General features: G+C 36.9%; 1 protein-coding gene across 2 annotated transcripts; it reads right to left on the bottom strand.

Moving 5' to 3' along the window:
- Nucleotides 1-356: 356 nt before the first annotated feature.
- On the bottom strand, nucleotides 357-21,251 carry LOC110685513. 2 transcript variants are annotated; one of them, XM_021862047.1, is made up of 5 exons: nucleotides 21,082-21,251; nucleotides 20,321-20,449; nucleotides 7,020-7,070; nucleotides 2,473-2,524; nucleotides 357-898 (listed from the first exon to the last, which is right to left on the bottom strand). In XM_021862047.1, exons 2-5 carry the CDS (start codon nucleotides 20,444-20,446, stop codon nucleotides 672-674), a joined length of 456 nt encoding a protein of 151 aa, XP_021717739.1. In that variant the 5' UTR covers nucleotides 20,447-20,449; nucleotides 21,082-21,251; the 3' UTR covers nucleotides 357-671. The 2 variants fall into 2 exon arrangements, with proteins under 2 accessions (XP_021717739.1, XP_021717740.1); XM_021862048.1 differs by having other exon boundaries at nucleotides 20,330-20,449; nucleotides 21,082-21,245.
- Between the last annotated feature and the right edge of the window lie 475 nt (nucleotides 21,252-21,726).

Raw genomic sequence — 21,726 nt, 5'->3', positions numbered from 1 at the left:
AAACTGAGAAGGCGAGAAGGCGGTTTAATCATCCCCTCTTCTAAGTACTTTATTTATGGGAAGTGAGGAAAAGAAGAAAAGGGACAATAAGGGCTTGTTCTGATTGACTAAACTGAGCTGAGCTGAACTTAACTTAACTTATTGGAGCGGAGCTGAAGAGAAGAGGCCCTAATTCAACATAATTTTTATTCTTCAACCTAATTCCCAAATTCCGATCTTTCCAACACACCAAATGCCCCCCCATTCCTTTTAACCTTCCTTTACTACCTAAAGCAAACTCCTTCAATTTGGTCCACCTCTCCCTCCAATGGAGGATCCAAGAATTTAATTAAATATGCATACAAAAAAATTACATGTCATAGTTCAAAACCATAATCGGATACCTGAAAATGAGGTAAAAAGAGAGAACAGGTCATTCTCATTCATCGTTTTTGGCAGCAATTACAACATCAGGAATGCACGCTCTGCAGTCGTTAAACTAGGCAACCCAAAAAATATAGAGGGCATTCTTAGCTATCATACCTGTACATGTTATATTAGGTTACTTAATGCATCCGTATCAAAGCATATGGAGTGCCTGACCAAACTAGAGCTCTGAATTACCAGCATTACTACATAGAACAAGTCATTATTCCCAACCAAGACAAGGGATCCAAAGAAAAACCTTCCCCTTAATTCTTCTTAGTTGGATCATTTTTTTGTGCGGGAGGATCAGGAGGTTTCTCCATCAAATCTTTCTCATCAACTTCGGTTTGCACTCTAAATTTTAGAATCTTGTGGAGGGATGTTACAGGCTTTATATGCTTGGATGAACCCGAATTCGGGTCAGCTGTACGATCATTCTTGAAACGCTTAGCTTCTGAAGGTCCTATTTCTTCATGAATTAAAGATGTCTTTTCTGCCAAAAATCGTAGAAAATTACTGATAAGTAATTTACCAAATAATTAAAAAAAATTAATACGATACTTGTATTTCTTTGTTTAGATATACTCATATACACAAGTTGACAAGTAGAAGTAGGAGAACCATATAAAACAGCACAATCAATCTGTGCTTTCTTCAGTTGCATAAATGACAGTTCAAGTTGTGGTGTTCTTCCCATTTCAAAGTGGAAATAAAAAAAACGGATTTTTCACCAAATACCACTGAGTTAAAGCTTAATTCACCATATACCATAGAAAACTTTCTAATACACCGTATAACCTTCAGTTTAACTAAAATGTCACAACATGCCATTAATGACTAACGGACGTTAACACCAAAATGTCACAACATGCCATTAATGACTAACGGTCGGACGTTAACACCGTTAGTCATTAAGGCTAATAAGGCCACGTGGCAACATATGATTGGTTCCCTTTTAAATTACTTAATTTTAAAATAATTATATAATTTTAATTAAAAAAAAGAAAAAAACCCAGCCACCCACGTCCCTCCATCCAGCCACCACCATCCCTCCAGCCACCCACGTCCCTCCACCCAGCCAGCCACCATCGGTCGGCGAAAAACTCGACCATAACCCTTGCGTTGGCGCCGAATTTCGACCACAACCCCCGCACTGACCTGAAATTCGACGAGAATACCCCCGTCGGGCCGCCGTACTCCCTTTCTCTTGAACCACCAGCGAAATCCTAGAAGAACAATCGAACCACCGGTCACGAAACAGCCCATCTCCCTCGAAGAACCCTTCGCTAACCATCGGTCAGCGCCCAAACCCCCCTCCCCCGCGCCGACGAATCAATTTCGCCCGTATTGGTGCCATTTCCACCCCAAACTAAACCACCACGTATGTCGAAATCCTAAAACCAAAATCTAGGGTTTCGATTTTGGTGTTTTAGGGTTTCGGGGTGGTGGTTTTCGGCAAGTTGGGCGGCGGCGACGTGTGGGAGTGGATTTAGGCTGTCGCGCGAAGGTGGTGGCTGGAGATTTCGGGAGGGAAAGGGGAATTCGTAGGTGGTGCTTGGGAATTCGAGAGGGATAGGGATACTCGCAGGTGGTGGCTGGGAATTCCGGAGGGAAAGGTGGCTGGGGTCGGGAATTTCACCGGCGGGGAGGGGGGACGATCGCCGGTCAGCTGGGGGTAGGGTCAGGGCTAGGCTGGTGGCGGCGATGGCTAAGGTGGTGGTGTTTTTTTTAAAAAAAAATTTAAAATAATTTCTCTAAAGTTAGTTAATTAAATAAAGAATATTATTAAGAACCAATTATAAGCTGCCATGTGGCACAATTAACGTTAATGACTAACCGAGTTAACGAAAAGGGCAAGTTGTGAAATTTTCGTAAAACTGAAGGTTATATGGTGTATTAGAAAGTTTTCTATGGTATATGGTGAATTAAGCTTTAACTCAATGGTATATGGTGAAAAATCCGTAAAAAAAAAATGTTCTTCAACTCAATATTGCTACATGACTTTCTAATGTTTTATTTGATTTTTATTCTTTAAGACTACACATAACAGAGGAAAATATAACTCACCATCCTCTGAAAAGATTAAGCATGTTCCGACTGTTTCTTCGTATTCTCCAATCTGCAAATGGTAGGATATTGTTACAAACTAAAAATATATTCTAAAGTAGTAGGGGCTAAATGGGTCCGAATCCTCTATCCCACTCATATGTCCCATTCCATGTCCCATTCGTTTTGATTGGTCCACGTCACTTTAAATATCAATATTAATATTTAAAAAATTTAATAGCAAATTAAATTAAATAAATTTTACATAATTTATATTTTAGTCCTTATCTTTTTTTTTTTTTCTCCTTTACACAATTACGTTTAATTCAATTGCATCATTTTTTTCCTGTATACTACCTCTATAACTCTAGAAGAACCCTATTTTTTTTTTTTTTAAAGTTACCTCAATTTATTCTTTCTCTAATTGCATCCATAAATACTAAAGCACTAAAATTCACTTTAATGGATACTCCACGAGAAGTACTGACAAGCGATTTCGACAATTTACCATACGAGGTATGAATCTTATTGAATTGCGTATCTATGAAATACTATATGCATATGTTTTGTTTGTTTTTGGTCATTAGGGTAGCTATTAGATCGCATATTGATAATTACTATTAGTATAAGCCATAGTACTGTCAAAATTATACTGCGTATATAGTTGTTTAGGTTTTGGATGATTGTATTTTTATTGATTTTTATATGCGATTTTTGGTGGTACAGAATTATCATTTTGATAAAGAAATTGGGTCATTACAAACTAGTCGTAGATTATCTTTTGAGGAGCATGAGCAATTGAATGATAATGATGATGTGGTCAATAACTCTAAAAATAACTTTGAAGATAATAAAGTTGAAGAAGATAATTTTCTGCCAAATATGAATGAAATTCACTCAAAGCTGCCCAATGAAGCCATTCCAATGATAAGGATGGAGTTTGCATCAGAGAATATAGCTTATGATTTCTACAACAGATATTCTAGAGCTATTGGATTCGGAATTCGGTTAAGTAAATTCATAGAGATGACAACACTGGTACTATTCTAGATAGGATCATTTGTTGTTCTTTTGAAGGTTTAAGGGGAAAAGATAAAAGGGCCCCTTATGTGAAGAAACATCGAGCTTTGACACGAGTTGGATGCTCTGCAATGATAAAAGTAAGCTCCCGAATTAATGGACGATTTCGTATCATTAAATTCGAACCACAACACAATCATGTTCTGTCAACACCATCAAAGACTCATCTATTTCGTTCACATAGAAGTATCAACTCATCTCAAGCTAGTGAACTTGATATGGCATGCTCTTCTGGCATTGCACCAAAAGCAAGTATGGAGTTGATGAGTCTAAGGGCTGGTGGGAGAGATAATCTTGGTTTTCTGCATGTAGATTGTAATAATTATTTGAGGAAGAAAAGAGATAAAGAAATGAAAGTTGGAGATACCGGCGGGGTTTTAGAGTACTTGCAACGCAAGCAAACTGATGATCCAAAGTTTTTTTATGCCATACAAGTTGATGTGGATGATCTCATCACAAATATTTTTTGGGCTGATGCAAGAATGATGTCTGACTATGACTATTTTGGTGATGTAGTATGTTTTGATACTACTTACAAAAAACATAAAGATGGTCGTCCATTTGCTATGTTTGTTGGAGTTAATCATCATAAACAAACCATTATTTTTGGGGCGGCTTTATTGTATGATGAGACAACAGAAACTTTCAATTGGCTATTTGACACATTTGTGAAGGCAATGCATGGAAAGAAGCCTAAAACTATTCTGACCGATCAAGATCAAGCAATGGCAAATGCATTATCTACAAAATGGCCGGAAACTTATCATCGACTATGTGTCTGGCACATGTACCAGAATGCTCCAGAATGCTGCAAAACATCTTCACCATGTATTTGAGAAATTTAAGGATTTTGCTAAAGATTTTAGTAGTTGTGTTTATGATTATGATGATGAAGCAGATTTTATAGATGCTTGGGACAATATGTTAGTTAAATACGATCTGGTTGGCAATAGTTGGTTGGAACGGGTGTATAATTTGAGAGAGAAGTGGGCACTAGTTTATGGGAGACAGACATTCTGTGGTGATATGAGTACAACACAACGTAGTGAAAGTATGAATGCTCAATTACGAAGGTATAGTAGCAATAAAAATCACTTATGTCAGTTTTTTGAGCATTTTGAGCGTCTTCTGAATGATAGGCGTTATGAAGAAAGTGTGGCAGATTTCAAGACTAAACATAGTTCTCCAGCTTTACCATATCCAGTTCGAATTTTAAAACATGCATCAACTATCTACACTGCCGAAGTGTTTGAGTTATTCCAATGTCAAATTTGGAAAGCATGGGATTGTATAATAGAAGAAGAGGAGGTTGTTGGCACAACTTATAGGTATAAAGTTTATCCTCCAAGGAAAAAGATTGATCATTTTGTTACATATAACCCAGAAAATGATACTATTTCATGTAGCTGTAGAAAATTTGAGTTTGTAGGGATACTTTGTTCACATGCATTGAAGGTTCTTTGTTCAAAAAATATTCACAAGATTCCAAACCAATATATTCTACAAAGATGGAAAAAGGATGTGAAAGTTGAAATTTGTCAACAACATAAGTTGTCTACTCGACAAGTAGATGAAAAAATATGTTCGAGGATACGATTTCAAGAATTGGGTAAATTATTTACCCACTTTGCAGGAGTTGCAGCTCAAAGTGAAGATACTTACAAATGGGCTTTAGATGTACACCAAAAGTCATTAGCGGAAGTAGAAGCACGTCTAAAGAAATTGATATGTGGAGAAGAGGATGATAATGAGGAAGAGAGTTTAGATTGTGAAGAAAATGTTAATATAGAGTTGCAATGTAATACCTCAACAGTGAAAGGAATAAAAATGAGAGGCAATAGTCATGGGAGTAGGGGGCGTGGAAGAGGTAATGGCTCCAATAATGGTTCTACTCGTTGCAAGAGTTCCTTAGAAAAAGGTCGTACTCGCAAAAAACATTGCACAAACGATCAGGTATTTGGATTATACATATAGTCTTACAATTACTACCTGCAATATTTTTTCTTATTGATAATTACTAATATTCAAGCTAATGTATATATAACAGGTCAACAAAACAACTTTTTCAGAAATGAATTATACTCCTACTTCTGAGAGGCAAATGGATTATACCATCCCATTGTCAAATAATTACCCTATAACACATTTCAGTTATACTACTCCTTTCTTCTACAAAGATGTTGATAGTGTTGACCTTGGCTCAGGAAGTTTAACTCAACTCCTAAATGTAAGTTTACATATCCTTGTAGTACTATATCTATTGTGGACTTAATAGAAGAACTCATACAAGCATTTCTTAATAGGGACAAATGTCAATTGGAGTCCCACAAACATATAATGATCAAGAAGACCGACACCTTTTTTAGAGGTATATGACATACTTTTTTTTGAACCAAAGTATATGACATACTTGTAAAATTTGATAATACTTTTAATACTTTTTTATATTTTAATAGTTGGTTGGCTTGATACTTTGTAACTTTGATCTCTTGTTGGCATGTTGTAGAATGATGAATCACACGTTCCATGACTAGAGGGATAGATCTTATGGAAATTATGGCCTAGTTTATTCTTCTGTGCTCACATCTTTTCAACAACTAAGCTAATCTAGTTCTCAGTTTTATTTTTGTGTGTATGTTTTCTGCATTTTCAATTTCTTAAAGGTTTAGAATTTATAATGAAGTTGTATCTTTACTCAATTATGAATTTTTATAATAATGATTGATATGCTCGGATTGTTTTATCATGTCTATCAAGGATTCTTCTAGAGTTATAGAGGTAGTATACATGAAAAAAATGATGCGATTGAATTAAACGTAATTGTGTAAAGGAGAAACAAAAAAAAGATAAGGACTAAAATATAAATTATGTAAAATTTATTTAATTTAATTTGCTATTAAATTTTTTTAATATTAATATTGATATTTAAAGTGACGTGGACCAATCAAAACGAATGGGACATGAAATGGGACATATGAGTGGGATAGAGGATTCGGACCTTGGGCTAAATGCCTAAATCCAAGAAAGTAATGCACTTGGCAGTTGGCAATGAAGCATACTGAAAAGTTCACCATTTATTATCAACCATAAAAAAAAACAAACAAATAAATAAATAGAAACAAAGCCTAGTTTGAAATTGAAGATTGAATTTTTTGTTTCTTGATCTAAATCTTTAGTTCAGCCATAGTTTAATATGTTGATTTTTTTAAAAAAGAAAAGATAACAAAGGGATAACTTGGCCAGGAATCTGCTCCTACTGTATTCTGAGTCCTAGAAACAGTGAGATATAAGAGAAAATTGAATGCAAAATAACACAGAAATAGTATCTATAATAGTCCTTAACTCGACCATGCCCTTATACCCATTAGATGAGGTGATTAAACACAATCAGGGCAAGATAACTTTGACCAAATTCAGGATGTACTTAACATGAGAAGAAAAATGTACCTTGAGCATTAGCAAGAAATCATAAGGATCAAGAGACTCACCAGCTTCAATTTATTCCCAATGGTCAGTACTGGATTCTGAGTATCCAAACCCTGCATCAAAATTCTATATATCAAGAAGATAAAAATAATACCTAAATACAACATTACACAAAATCAAAACTTAAATAGTATTGTCAACCTTAATTATAAGAATGATTTTTCCATGCTTAAATGAAAAGGGAAAAAAAACATAGAGAAGGGAGGGCCCACCTTAAGGACACCAAAAATAACCCGCCAGAATTTATTTTGCTGTAGGCGGGGTTTAAGATGATAGAGATCTACTACCCTGTTGTGTGTCTCATCTTATACTTCAACCTCTCTTACTTTGACAAACTATTAACATTAACTAACAAAAGTACAAATAAAACCAATATGAACTACAGAAGAACAGCCTAGCAACAATGTGGCACAAAGAGGAGGATATGTGGCATGAGATAAGACCCTTAATGAGTTAAACGATCCAATTCAACTCTTCAGGAGATCAACATGTATGAAACCTGGCCTTTAGTTCAAAATAAAAACTTGTGAACTGTGGAGACATTTTCCATGACATATGTGATATGTAGGCTCAAGAATGCCACAAAAGCAGTAGATGCATCTAGGTTTGAAAGATAACCCATACAGTTTTCATATCATGTGATCTTAAGGGTCTACAGTGTATAAGTATAAGACCCCTATTGAGCCATGCGCCGCATGGCGTGCCTAGACAAGGGCACACTACGGCTTGGCTAGGTGCTAGGCCTTGTACATATTACTATATGACCCTATGGCATGGTTAATAAGTAAATAAAGGCATATGGTTGCCTCTATATATTAGCTTGGTAAGCTAAGGTTCATTGGATGGACGTTGGACCCAAGGGTTTGGGACAATAGTCCATTATTGTGTTTCTGTCACTGGCGTGTTCACTAGGTTTACAAGCGTAGAGCAAAATAAAGCTCTATAGGGGGAAGGTGTCTCTCATGGCTTGGTGCGGCCATGGGCGCATCATCGGCTAAGGCCATGATGCATGGTTCTAAGTATGGTGTGGGCTATCTAGAACTTGGGCACAAGGTTTGCTTGGTAACTTAGTGGGCTAAGTGATTTGGGTTTGAGCGAAGGCTCATGGCGAGTCTTTGCTGGTACGTGCTCTACATGGCTGCGAAGCGACGCGTCGGTTGGGCACCGGCGTTGGTGCGGAGCATTGCTCAGTCAACGGCACGCGGTACACCGAAGCGATGCAATGCTTGGGCACCGGTGCGGTGTTGCGAAGCAACGCGACGCTTGGGCTCTGGCAATGTGCTGACGAGGCAGCACGTGGGTGCAATACCTAGCGGGAGTTAGCACCGATGTTGGAAGTTATTCCGTATGTGAAGGGATGCTTTGGAATTTAAAGCAAGGCGTTGTTTGGAGCTTGATGACAGTTATGTGAACGGTTACAATCTATGGATAAGGATTGGATGCTTGGCCAAGGCGAAGCGACACTTCACAATGTGGATGACGGTTTATGGGCAAAGGCATTTTGAATGGAGCGAAGAGACATGAGTGATGATGGTGGCGATCCGCGACATATTGGTTAGGATTGCTGACTTGTATTAGATTACGGTTAATTGCATGAGCGTCACTTGGCATGCATGCGTGATTAGTGTCTATTCGCATTGGAGGGGGTTGTCCTCCTTTGCCTATAAATAGATGACCTTAGGTCTGTCCAAGGCATCCAGATTTATTGTTTAAATACGGTATTAATGATATTAATAAAAGTATGCTTTGTGGTATATCCTAAGTGTTCTATCGTGTTTATTATATTGTGCATTCTTATATAAAGTTAGTATGAGAAGTTAGGCTAGTTAGTATATCTAACGCCATCATAGTTAGCGAAAAATTTAACTGAGAGCGGGTTTTTACGATAGACTTGTTGCATTTATATGTCTCCTCCAAAGAAAATCGCTAAGAAGGTTGCTCGTCCTGTTGCTCCTTACTTACGAGAAATTAAGAGATTGAAGAAAGAGAAGTCTCATCGTCGCAAGGAACTTGATTCTCAAATTAAAAGATAGTGTTGAGGAAGGTTTGGATTACTTATTTCCCAATCATTGTTGTTACTCAATCAATTACCATCACAACGATCCAATCCCATTGAGAGTGCTTCCACCCCCACAAAGTCCTGGCCCTCAATCTTAGTCCCACAAAATTAGCATTCTTTCGAAAACTTCAGTCACTTAAAACTCGTAGAAAAATGTTGAAGTTCTCCGAAGAAAACAAGGTCTCTTTGGCCAAGATCGAAAAGTACTTAGGCTTGGGAAACGATGATCTTCCCCCTAGTACAATACGCGAATCAGTTCAGTTACTTTATGAATAACTGAACGAAATGAATGGGATGATACAAAATCTTGTGTGAAAGCAAAGGGAGATGTTTAGCCCTAATGGTACTCCTTTATACAAGAAGAAAGAAATGGAGACGTGTAGACACCCATTTGTGTCTCCCCAAAACCAAACCCAGTGATGAGTACCTTTCACGTCGAATCATAATCGAATGAAACGAAAGTGTGGAAAGGTCTAGTGTTGCGGAAAGTTTTATTTCTTTTCTTTTCTCTCCTCTCTGTTTTTTGAAAACTTTATTTTAAGAAAACAGCCAATCCAGTTTGGTTGGTCCATGATATGGGTCCAATAGTGGTGTAGTTGGATGGGGCTTGCAAAGACCTTTCTAACGATATATTATAAGCCCAATTCCGATAAATATTGAGGAAGTTATGGCCAATTTACTAAACTGAGCCCGGTTTGAGCTTTATGTACGGCCCAATGATCTAGGGGAGGGCCTAATATGATTTATCATTCCTAATGCAATTAGGAATGGTTTTGGTCTTCTAGAACATTCTAGAAGGTTCTCATCATTCTTAATTCAATTAGGACTCTTCAAAGTTTTAATTAGATCAAATAGCATTTTCGACTGAAATTATATTATTTTATCTTCCACTACGGTAAAATTATCAGATTTTCGGAAACGCGTTGAATTCCGAATTGGCGTCCAACCCCAGCGCCTGGAACCAGGATTGGCGCCAGACGCCAGCATTGGCGCCTGGTCCTGGCGCCAATGAGCCAGGTGTGGCGCCAATGTGTTTTTGTGGTCTTCAGACTCTGTTTTGATAAATTATCTTTTTTGGATGTTTTTTCTCTATAAATATCGTATCAAAAACTCCGTTTTCAATCATCAACAAGCATCAACAATCATCAATTACCATTCATTAATTCTCTTCATTCATCATCTACATTATTCATCAATTTTCAATAACATTAATTCTTTAGTATTCTTTTCTAAACTTTGTTTTACATACAAAATTCCGCATTCACAAGATCTAGAAACACCTAACCATATTTGAAGTTGCCTTCGCCCTAGACGTGAAAGGTTTTAATTTCTGAGGGTTTAGTCCCAAATCTCTCTTTCAATTATTTAATTTAATTGTTTTGATTATTATTTTCCTTGAAATTACTAACGTGTGTATTTTGTTATTAGAAAGAGGTACGAGGCATCCAAGTAACTACTTTAATTGATTAATTGATTTATGATATAGAAATCATGCTTAGATTGTTATTTTGATTCCTAGTATCATGTTTAGGGTAACTTTAATATTAAGTATGATTAAAAGTATGATGCCTTTTATTCTCTTCCTAATATTTATGATTGTTAGTATCATGTTAGGGCTAAAGATTTGATTTTTATTGCTTAGTGACATGCTAGGGTTTGTTATTAATCTTGTTCGTATCATGCCTAGGATCTTGCTATGCTTTAAGATGATTATGATTGATATTATTATTATTAATGATGTTGATTATTTATTATGTTGCTTGATATGTATTATATTTTATTATTTATTGCTTGATCACCTTTATTGCATGTTTAAAGGGAATTGGTACTTGTAATCACGTTTAATAAGATAATTAATAATCTTGTTTAGGGTTAATTGTGATTATAATTTCAAGTGATCGTCAATAATAGTTTATTTGTGCATTAAATTCAACCAACATAGATTAAACAGGTTTAGGGTTAATCCTATTGATTGCATATTAATCAGAAAGCGCACATGAATACGAGCAGAATAAAGTAGAGGCCTATTATTAGGGCAGGTTCAATCTCTTTTAGGTTGGATTTGTACCTTCATCCCCGAACCCTTATTTGGTTCATGACCTTATGGAGTTGACGATCTCTTGGATCGTTAAGGGGTGTAACCTTCACCTCGTGAACGGTTTACAAGTTCCTTAAAAACTTGTTGGCGACTCTTTTGCTCTATCTTCTTCCCTTTTGGACGCCACCGTACTTTAGTGTATGATCACAGTGAGGTTCAAGCTAGTGGGATTTTAAAGGCTTGAAATTATTCCCTACAAGACGGAAGCGGAGTTGAAGTATCTAAGAGAAGAACTTTCTCTTCTTCGCAAATTGGTTGAAGAGAAAACATCTTCATCTGGGGATCGTGCTAAGGTTTCAGAACCGAAATCGTTTGATGGATCTAGGGACTCTAAGACCCTAGAAAATTTTATTTGGGATTTGGAACACTATTTCAAAGTGACCAATCGGGGAGATGGTGGCAAAGTTGATTTGGCCGCACTGTATCTTTCCGCTGATGCAAAACTGTGGTGGAGATTTCGCCAAGAAGCGGATAGAGTAGCCAGAAAAAGATCCCATATCTTCATGGGATGTAATGAAGGAAGAGATCAGAAAGCAATTCTTGCCAACAACACTATAAACCACAAAAAATCAAACCTGCAATACATAATAAAGAGGTAGAAAAATATATGGGAACAATTATTTCATTGATAATTTGTGGGTTACAACTCTCGTAGATCTCTTGATTCCTCTCTCCAAAGGGCTAGGGTTTTGATATTTGTTTATAGTACGGGGCCTTGTCGGCTTAATTCATACTATGTACATACAATCTTTGGTAGTAGGGAGGAGGTGGAGTCTTTGAGACTTGTTCCATCTCAGCCTCCTTAAACCCTAGAAACGACCCTGTTTATATAGAGTGTCATAGAGTAGTAAACAAGATATCTATCAAATATTCTACGAGATCTTAAAAATAATATCTTATATTTTTTATATCATCTCCTTATTTACATATATCTGACGCCTAATAATTAACAAAATTTCGGTGTCAACAAATGCCCCCTCGAGACTCGTTGCAAAGATTTGATATCAGATGCAACTTGGTCTCGAAATTTTCTTGTAGAATTTGAAAGCAAATTTGACATGCCCCCATTATTTTTACGAATTTTGATACTTGAAGAGTGGAGATGAAGAGCGAAAATTGTCCCACCGAGCGTGCCAAAATTTGTTTACACAAATTTCGAGTCTAAATGAATAAAAACGGGAAATAAAGTAACAAATGATTATATATTAATATGTGAATTTTGGGTACAATCTCTGTATAAAAGTTTATAATATAATAAACTAAGTCCTCTAATTCTGTTCCGCAGCTTGATAATGACACGTGTGTGACACGTGTGTGACACCTGTAGGTTGGCGTTTGATGACGTCGACTTGAGTTTGAATGCAGGGTGACGTTTGATGATGTCAACCTGTATTCAAGGGTTTTGTTTGAATACACCTGAACAAGGGCTTTGTAGCTTAGTCCCGTTCAAATGTGTTTGAGTGTATCTGAACAAGTCGGCACAAGTTTGATGTGCTTGTAGACTTACTTCAGAGAGAATTCCTATTAATTTTATGAGCTCTTGGAATAATGATTTCTGGATCCCCTGAACTGATGAAGGAATGATGTATTTATAGGAGATGAGAACCCCTTGAGTGGACTTAGTAGGTTTAGGCCTGGCCTATTTTATGACTTAGAATTCTTTTAACCTGGTCCATTTGATTTATTTTATAACCCGAATTATATTTGACTAATTCGGATTAATTATTTGGGTGGGCCAAAAATAATTAAAATGGATTAATAGCATAATTTAACCCAAATTAATTTATTTAATTTAATGTAAAACACTCATAAAATTTCTGTGTATACAAACACGTCTTGGGTTGCAAGGAATAAACTGAAGGACGTGAAGCATTCTAACACCATTCGTGAGTATGTGAAACAATCTATGTCTTTGATGTTGGATATTAGTAACATGCCCGAGGAGGACAAGTTGTTTCAGTTCATGTCTGGTTTGAAGCCTTGGGCCCAAACCGAGTTGAGAAGGCATAAGGTTCAAGATTTGAACGCTGCGATTGTTGCTGCGGAAGCACTAGTCAATTGGAAACCGTCCAATGTTGCTAATAACAAGGGCGGAAAAGAAAAGGGTAATGATCGTGGAAAGAAAAGGAAGTTCATAGAGAAGAAGAGCTTCCAAAACAATGATAAGTCGGGTCAGAAATCTGACAACAAGAAAGAAGAAAACTCGTCAAACAAGAAAATGCGGTTCACGGGTGTTTCATTTGCAAAGGTCCTCACATAGCCCGTAATTGCCCAAAACGCCAACAATTTCTGCGTTGTTCGGTGAGTCAAGTGATGAAGAGGATTCCATTGAAAAGGAACTAGAAGAAGACGATGTCGCACCAAGAATGAATACAATGAAGATATTGAGTGCGATAAAGGGTGAACAAAAGGAACCGGTTAATGGCCTTATGTACTGTAAGGTCACTGTAAATGGATATGATATATGGGCTATGATAGACACTGGGACTACCCACACTGGTCTAGTTCGGAAGATGGGATTGAAAGTTCAACCATCTTCGCATATGATCAAGACGGTGAATTTTGCCGTTGCAGATTCCGTTGGTATTGTGAAAGACGTTCATGTCAAAATGGGGGCATGGAAAGGAAAGGTTGAATTGCTTGCCGTGGAAATGGACGACTACAAATTGGTTCTTGGCTACAAATTTTTCAAGCAAGCAAAGTTGATGGTTGCGCCCCACTAGGCGGTGTGATGATAACCGACGAAGCATATCTTTGCTTTATCCCTGGTAGGTTATCTATGCAAATGTTGCTTCAACTGATAGTTTATTGTCAGCCATGCAGGTTAAGAAGGGTGTTAAACGGGGTGAACCCACGTTCTTAGTCACTTTGGTTGAAATGAAGAAAGATGTGGAATTTAAGGGTTTGATGCCTGGAGATCTGCCCAAAAGACTTCCACCAAGGTGCAAAGTGGATCATGCGATAGAGTTGGAGCCCGGTACGAGGCCACCTCCTAAGGCACTGTATCGGATGGGGCCATCTGAGTTGGCTGAATTGCGCAAACAACTTGATGGGTTGTTGGATGCTGGTTTTATTAAGCCATCGAAGGCTCCATATGGCGCGCCAGTGCTGTTTCAAAAGAAGGTCGATGGTCGATGCGTATGTGTGTCGATTATCGTGCGCTGATCAAGGTAATGGTAAAGAATTAGTATCCCATTCCAAGGACGGAAGATTTTTTTGATAGGTTGTCAAAGGCAACTTATTTTACCAAACTTGATTTACGTCCTGGTTATTGGCAAATTAGAATTAAGGAGGGTGATGATCCCAAAACTAATTATGTAACTAGATATGGTTCATATGAATTTCTTGTAATGTCGTTTGGGCTAACCAATGCCCCGGCTACTTTCTGTAACTTAATAGATAATGTTCTTTACGAGTATCTTGATAGTTTTTGTGTCGTTTATTTAGACGACATTGTTGTGTATTCGAACAGTTTAGATGAACATGTTAATCATCTTAGGTTGGTTTTCGAACAATTACGGAAGTATGAGTTATATGTGAAAAAGGAAAAGTGCGAGTTCGCTAGAAACAAGATTATGTTCCTTGGTCACAAAATTAGCAAGGGTGGAGTTCGGATGGATGAAAACAAAGTGAAGGCAATTGTCAATTGGGAGCAGCCCAAATCTGTCCCTGGTCTAGCCAATTATTATCGGAAGTTTATTAAGGGTTATTCTCAAAAGGTGTCATCACTCACTGATCTTTTGAAGAAGGGTCAAGTATGGGCGTGGTCAGATAAGTGTGAGGATGCTTTCAAGACTATGAAGTTGGCTATTTCATCCGAACTAGTGCTAAAACTTCCGGAGTTTGATAAGCCGTTCGAAGTACACGGACGCTTGGCCATTGGTGCGGTCTTGGTCCAAGACGGACATCCTGTTGCTTTCGAGGGTCAAAAGCTCAAAGAAGCGGAGGAGAGATACTCGGCACATGAAAGGGAAATGCATGCAGTTGTTCATTGCCTTCGTACGTGGCGCCATTATCTGTTGGGTACAAAATTTACGGTTTTGACAGATAATGTGGTGAACATATTCTTTCAATCACAAAAGATGTCGCCGATGGATAGAGTTTCTTGGAGAATACAACTTTGCTTGGTAGCACAAACCGGGACGCCACAATAGTGTACCGGATGCACTAAGTAGGAAAACGCAAGAAGTGTTTGCGGCCCTTACTAGTGTGCAATTTGATTTTACACAGCGTGTTCGGGATGAATGCAAAGACAATGCGGAATATGTTAAGTTATGTGAGCAAGTGAAAGAAGGTTATGTGCGAAGGTACTGGTTAGAAAACGGGTTGTTGCTAGCACAAGGAGGGCGTTTGTACATCCCATCTGGGAAACTGCATCAAAAATTGTTAATATCGGTCCATGATGTTGTATGGGCTGGATACCCAGGAAGTGAAAGGACGCAAGCGTTGTTGGAACGCAGTTACTTTTGGCCTAGCATGCATGCGGAAGTGGAGGCATATGTGAAGTCATGTCACGTGTGCTAATTAGACAAGACTGAGCGTCACAAGGAAGCGGGCTTATTGCAACCATTGTCCATTCCAGAGAAGCCATAGGTTCAGTTTTGATGGATTTTATTTCAGGGTTTCCCAACGTGAACGGGCAAAAATCTATCATGGTGGTGGTAGATCGCTTTATGAAGTATGTTGTGTTCATCCCGGCTCCTAATGTGTGTCCCGCCGAGGAGGCAGCAAGCTATTTCTTGGGTATGTTGTTAAATATTTTGGCTTACCGCAAGATATTTTAGTGATAGGGATTTTGGGTTGCTTTGTTTAATTTGTTGGATTCGAAATTAAAATTCTCGACTGCCACAGATGGATAAAGAGTATCTAAGACATTATGTTACATTGGCTGGAGTTGTTAGATCCTACTCAGTTTTGCTATAACCTCCATAAGAGTTCGGCGACGGGAATGAGTCCTTTTGAACTTGCTATGGGTTGGCATCCACTTACGCCACATGAAGTCATAAAGCAAAGCAAAGATGTGGGCTGCCGCGCAGCGCATCGTTTTGCCACAAATGTAATACCCCGTATTTTCATACGTATTTTTTAATTAATTAATCAGGAATTATTTTATAAAAAGGGTATTTTAGTAAATTTATTATTTGGAGCCAAAATAATATTTGAATTTTGGCGCCAAAAGTAGTTTGAAAACTAATCATTATTTTGGATAAGATTTATTATCCATTTATCCTATTTTAAAAATCGGATTATTTACATATTTCGGATATTTTAATTAAAGAAAAATAATATTTTATTAATTATTTTATTATGGCCGAAATTTTCCAATAATTAGCTAGGATTTTCGGATTTTCCATGTATGGAAAATCTGATTTTTCTTGGTTATTTATTGGTAAATAATTGGTATTTAATTAATTAATTAATTATTTATTTAATTACTTATTTTATATTATTTATACAACTATTTTATTCCTTAAAAACCGTGCAAAATCTTCCTAAATATATTTATAGGAGTCCGAATATTTGAGCTATGGTAAGCTCAATATTTTCGGCCCTATCGAATTATTTTAGGGGAATTTAATTGGTAAAATTATATTTTTAATTATCTCCCAAAATCTCTTATTTTCCTTAATTCTAATCCTCCATCTTTTTAATATCTAATCATCATATTTTCTTGCCATTCATTCTTCTTAATTATTCCCCAAGTAATTCTGCTTTATTATTTTTCATTATATACATACCTTCCATATTCAAGTATACACAATCACCTTAATATCCAAACTTTCCTTAATTCTTTTACTCACTTCTCCAAGTAATTCCTTAAATCCTACTTACCATAATTCTTCCCAAGTTCTCTTGCCATAATTCTTGCATGAGCTAGCCTATAAATACCCCTCTATACCTCTCACATTCTTCACACCAATTCTTTACTTTTCTTCTCCTCTTTTTACACAAATCATCTCATTTATCTTTAAAGTCATTGACGTTTCACAGAAGATTGTTCCTCTCGAGGTTAGGCTCAAGAATCACCCAATTCGGAGTTATATCGAAGGAGTTATAGCCTCTGCAAGTTCTGCCTATTCTTTCCAACGCAAATCCAATACTTCTTTTCTCCTTGGTTAATTATCTTTTCTTCTTCTCTTCTCTTATTCAATTGTTATTATAATTATTATGGGGGAATTTATAAAATAAAATTATTATGACATGTATTAATTATATAAAATCAGATTTTTAATAATGTTTATGATAAATTAATTTACGAGGTTCACGTACATATAGTTGGGAGGTTTTTAGTTTAATTATTTGTGATTATTTGTTAACCTTATATTAATTAAGGTTATATTTATTTGTAGGGTGTGTTCGAGCAAGAATCTTAAGGTTTTGTTTGTGTGTTTTAATAAGCAAGGATCAAGGTACGTTAGGTGGTTAGATACCTTGAAAAAGATTGATTTGAATGAGTGTGTTTGAATGATCTCTTGTGATGATTGAATTATGGTTTATGAAATAAAAGCATGTTTCAATAAAATGCTTTTAATAAATAAATTGGAGTATTGATTTTATATCATGCTTTAAATGAATTAATTTTTATTCATGTTTAAAAAGGTTTTATTTTGAAAGCATGTTGAATTTAAAGAGGAGTTTTGGAATTATTATTAAAAGTTGGATGTATTGGATTTAAAGAGGATTTATTGAATTATTATTATTAAAGCTTTATAAGCATGTTAGTAATCCCACTATGCGGATTTGGTTTATTTGATAAGCCTATGGACTTTGTATGACCGAGTTTATCATCAAGAATAGCCTTGTAACATAAGGAGACTAACTTGGGGGGCGTGCACACTTGAGAGAGGAATTGGAATTGGTTTTGAGTAATTAGAATTGGTTTTAAAAGGAATTGGTTTTATTAAATTTGAATATTGATTGCTATTGGAATTGGCTTTGGAATCTTGAGTTGGAAATATTGATTTAATTATTGGAATGGATGGAATTGATTTTCAAAAGCATGTTTATGAATAAATTGAGTTTAATTATCTCACACTTATCGTACTTAGCATATTTTGTTAATCCTTATTTCTTATTTTGTTTTGGTTCGCCCTGTTTACCTTAATGGTGAGCAATGTTGACTAATTCCATGTGAAGTCATAAATGAGCATTTGAAGTCCCAGGAATGGTTCATTTAGATTAGAATGTGTTGGTTCTTGTATTTTATTTCCGAGTACTCATAAAATTGGTTACTATTTTTAGTCTATTATTAAATAAAAAGAGTTTTGAAGTTTTCGCTGCAAAGTATTGGTTTATTTGGTAAGTTTGAGTAGCCTTGCGTAATCACGCGGTGGTAATACGCCTAAGTCTTCAAGTGGGGGAGGTTTGTAAGACCCCTATTAAGCCATGCGCGGCATGGCGTGCCTGGACAAAGGCTTGGCTAGGTGCTAGGCCTTGTACTATTTACTATATGACCCTATGGTGTGGTTAATAAGTAAATAAAGGCATATATGGTTGCCTCTATATATTAGCTTGGTAATCTAAGGTTCATTGGATGGACATTGGACCTAGGGGTTAGGGCCAATAGTCCATTATCGTGTTTGTGTCAGTGGCGTGTTCACTAGTTTTACAAGCGTAGAGCAAAATAAAGCTCTATAGGGGGAAGGTGTCTCTCATGGCTTGGTACGGCCATGGGCGCATCATTGGCTAAGGCCATGATGCATGATTCTAAGTATGGCGTGGGCTATCTAGGACTTGGGCACAAGGTTTGCTTGGTAACTTAGTGGGCTAAGTGATTTGGGTTTGAGCGAAGGCTCGTGGCGAGTCTTTGCTGGTACGTGCTCGGCATGGCTGCGAAGCGACGCGTCGGTTGGGCCTGGCGTCGGTGCGGAGCATTGCTCAGTCAACGCCACGGTACACCGAAGCGATGTGACGCTTGGGCACCGGTGCGGTGTTGCGAAGCAACGCGACGCTTGGGCTCTGGCACGGTGCTTACAAGGCAACACGTGGGTGCAATGCCTAGTGGGAGTTAGCACTGATGGTTGAAGTTATTCCGTATGTGAAGGGATGCTATGGAATGCGAAGCAAGGCGTTGGTTGGAGCAAGATGACAGGTATGCGAACGGTTACAATCTATGGATAAGGATTGGATGCTTAGCCAAAGCGAAGCGACACTTCACAATGTGGATGACGGTTTATGGGCAAAGGCATTCTGAATGGAGCAAAGAGACACGAGTGATGATGGTGGCGATCCGCGACAGATTAGTTAGGATTCCTGACTTGTATTAGATTACGGTTTATTGCATGAGCGCCACTTGGCATGCATGCGTGATTAGTGTCTATTCGCATTGGAGGGGGTTGTCCTCCTTTGCCTATAAATAGATGACCTTGGGGTCTGTCCAAGGCATTCAGAAACTATTGTGTAAATACGTTATTAATCATATTAATAAAAGTATACTTTGTGTTATATCCTAAGTGTTCTATCGTGTTTATTATATTGTGCATTCTTATATAAAGTTAGTATGAGAAGTTAGGTTGGTTAGTATATCTAACGCCATCATAGTTAGTGAAAAATTTAACTGTGACAAAAAGCATGGTGAAAATCCACGTAGCATAAATGCATAATAGCACATAATGGAGGATACATGTGAGATGATTCTGTGATTACAATTGACCACATAAGGTAACGATACACTTATATACTCTTGTATGCTAAGTAATTCAAGTGAGTGAGACAGAAAAAGAATTAGAGAAGAAGATAATCTAACCAACTTCTATGCCGAAAGAGAAAACTTTGCACTATGCACAGTAGATAAGCTAAAACTTGAGGGGAAAACAACCATATATCTCATTAACCATATAAATTGATGCATGATATATTTTCTGGAGATTTTCAAAATGAGAAACTCCAAAAAGCTAGCATAAAAATGACCCAGACACATTTAATCCCATTGATTTATAGTCTTACAAGGATACATAGAGTACAAAATATTTTGTCTTCATACAATTGTACAATGTCATAATAAGCTATCCTACTCTACTAACAATTCATGTATCATATAAAATTAAACAATCTTCCTTATTGATATATCATATATGGCTTCTTCTCCATAAGTCATTCAGACAGGATTCTTGCAAGACAAGATATAATTGTCCAATAAAACTTACATAACTTACAGATAAAATGTATGGTTCATTTGGAGGAATGTCAACTTGGCCACAAACCGCGTCAAGATCGAGCAATACATACTCTTCTTCCTGATTGCAATCAATATTTGCATTATCTATCTCCATAATCTACAAGGCAACAAAGCACAATGTCATAAGTTGTAAGGTAACTGAAGTAGTAAGCTTCAAGGACTAAGAATGAAACTTGATAACTTATTTTAGGATACAAGATATGTACACAAAATTTCTCCATATTAAACTTAGTCTTAGGAAAGCCATCTGACCGACATTTCGAAATAATTTCTAAAAAATAATCATTTCTCTTCTCATATGGATTGAAAAACATAAGATCAAATTTGGCATCATCTCACTAGCTTTTAAAAACTCCCTCAGATGCAAAATAGTCCTAAATTACAAAAAAAAAAAAAATACAAGTGTTCACAGAGGCATTTCAACAAACAGGTTCTGGGCATTCCACAAAACTCTGATTTCTTCTTTCTAGAGAAACAAGGAAACACTGTCAAATTGTTCAGTTCATCAACTCAAGTAATCTTCAAAATAATCCCACTACAATTCCAACTTCAATCAAATAGTTCAATTTGATCCCAACATTTGCTGAATTATGCCCTTTAGTTCTTGATCATATCATGATTAATTCTTGAAATTGGAATTGGGATATATGGAAAGGAAATAAAAAGAAAGAATAGGGAAAATTATACGGAGAAATTATAATATTTTCTTCATCAAAACTCGGAACTAACCTGAATATTTAGGGCAATCGCAATTTGTGCTTCTGGATTTTGGGAATTGTATGCTCCCGCAAATTTGCAGAGAAAGGGAGGGGAGAGTATCACATAGCACCTTGGGAGTTTGGGATGAATAAAATGTAAATTAGAATAAACTTAGGCCTATTATCTTCGCCTTAATTTCATTTCAGTTGAGTTCGTTTTTAATTTCCTTCTTTTATAAACAATTCATTCCAATTTTATTAGTTCAGTTCAGTTCAGTTCAACTCACCTCGGTTCAGTTCAGTTCAGTAAATTAGAATAGACCCTTGGTCGTAGCTCCAACCCTCCAAGACATACTGCGTATATAGTTAGACCTTAGACATAATTAACTCTTAAGTCTCCAAGATACACGAGCTTAGTTCAATCCAACTAAAGGTGGGTCGTGGGCATAGGTTGAGCCAGCATGAGGGCCGACTGGGTATGACATGAGTTAATCACTAGTTCAACATGCATGAGAGGCACGTCAATAAGCCATGTGAGGTGCATGTATATCAGTTTAAAAATTTGACACAAGCAAACACTAAGTTAGCACGTGTGTTGACTTGATTACCTCGAACAATCCACCAACAATATAAAAATTCCTTCATCCTAAGGAGGCTTGCACAACACATGATGGGT

This window comes from Chenopodium quinoa, unplaced genomic scaffold, assembly GCF_001683475.1.
Source record: "Chenopodium quinoa cultivar QQ74 unplaced genomic scaffold, ASM168347v1, whole genome shotgun sequence".
In the NCBI taxonomy this organism is placed as follows: Eukaryota; Viridiplantae; Streptophyta; class Magnoliopsida; order Caryophyllales; family Amaranthaceae; genus Chenopodium; species Chenopodium quinoa.
This window is presented reverse-complemented; position numbering and strand designations above follow the sequence as displayed.

Bases quoted from the DNA above. Each gene is read 5' to 3' on its own strand.
- LOC110685513 (XM_021862047.1), bottom strand. From the start codon at position 20,446: ATGGAGATAGATAATGCAAATATTGATTGCAATCAGGAAGAAGAGTAT. The intron at 2,525-7,019 runs GTGAGTCTCTTG...TACCATTTGCAG, and splicing joins TTGGGAATAAATTGAAGCTG to ATTGGAGAATACGAAGAAAC. The intron at 899-2,472 runs GTGAGTTATATT...GATTTTTGGCAG, and splicing joins CTTAATCTTTTCAGAGGATG to AAAAGACATCTTTAATTCAT.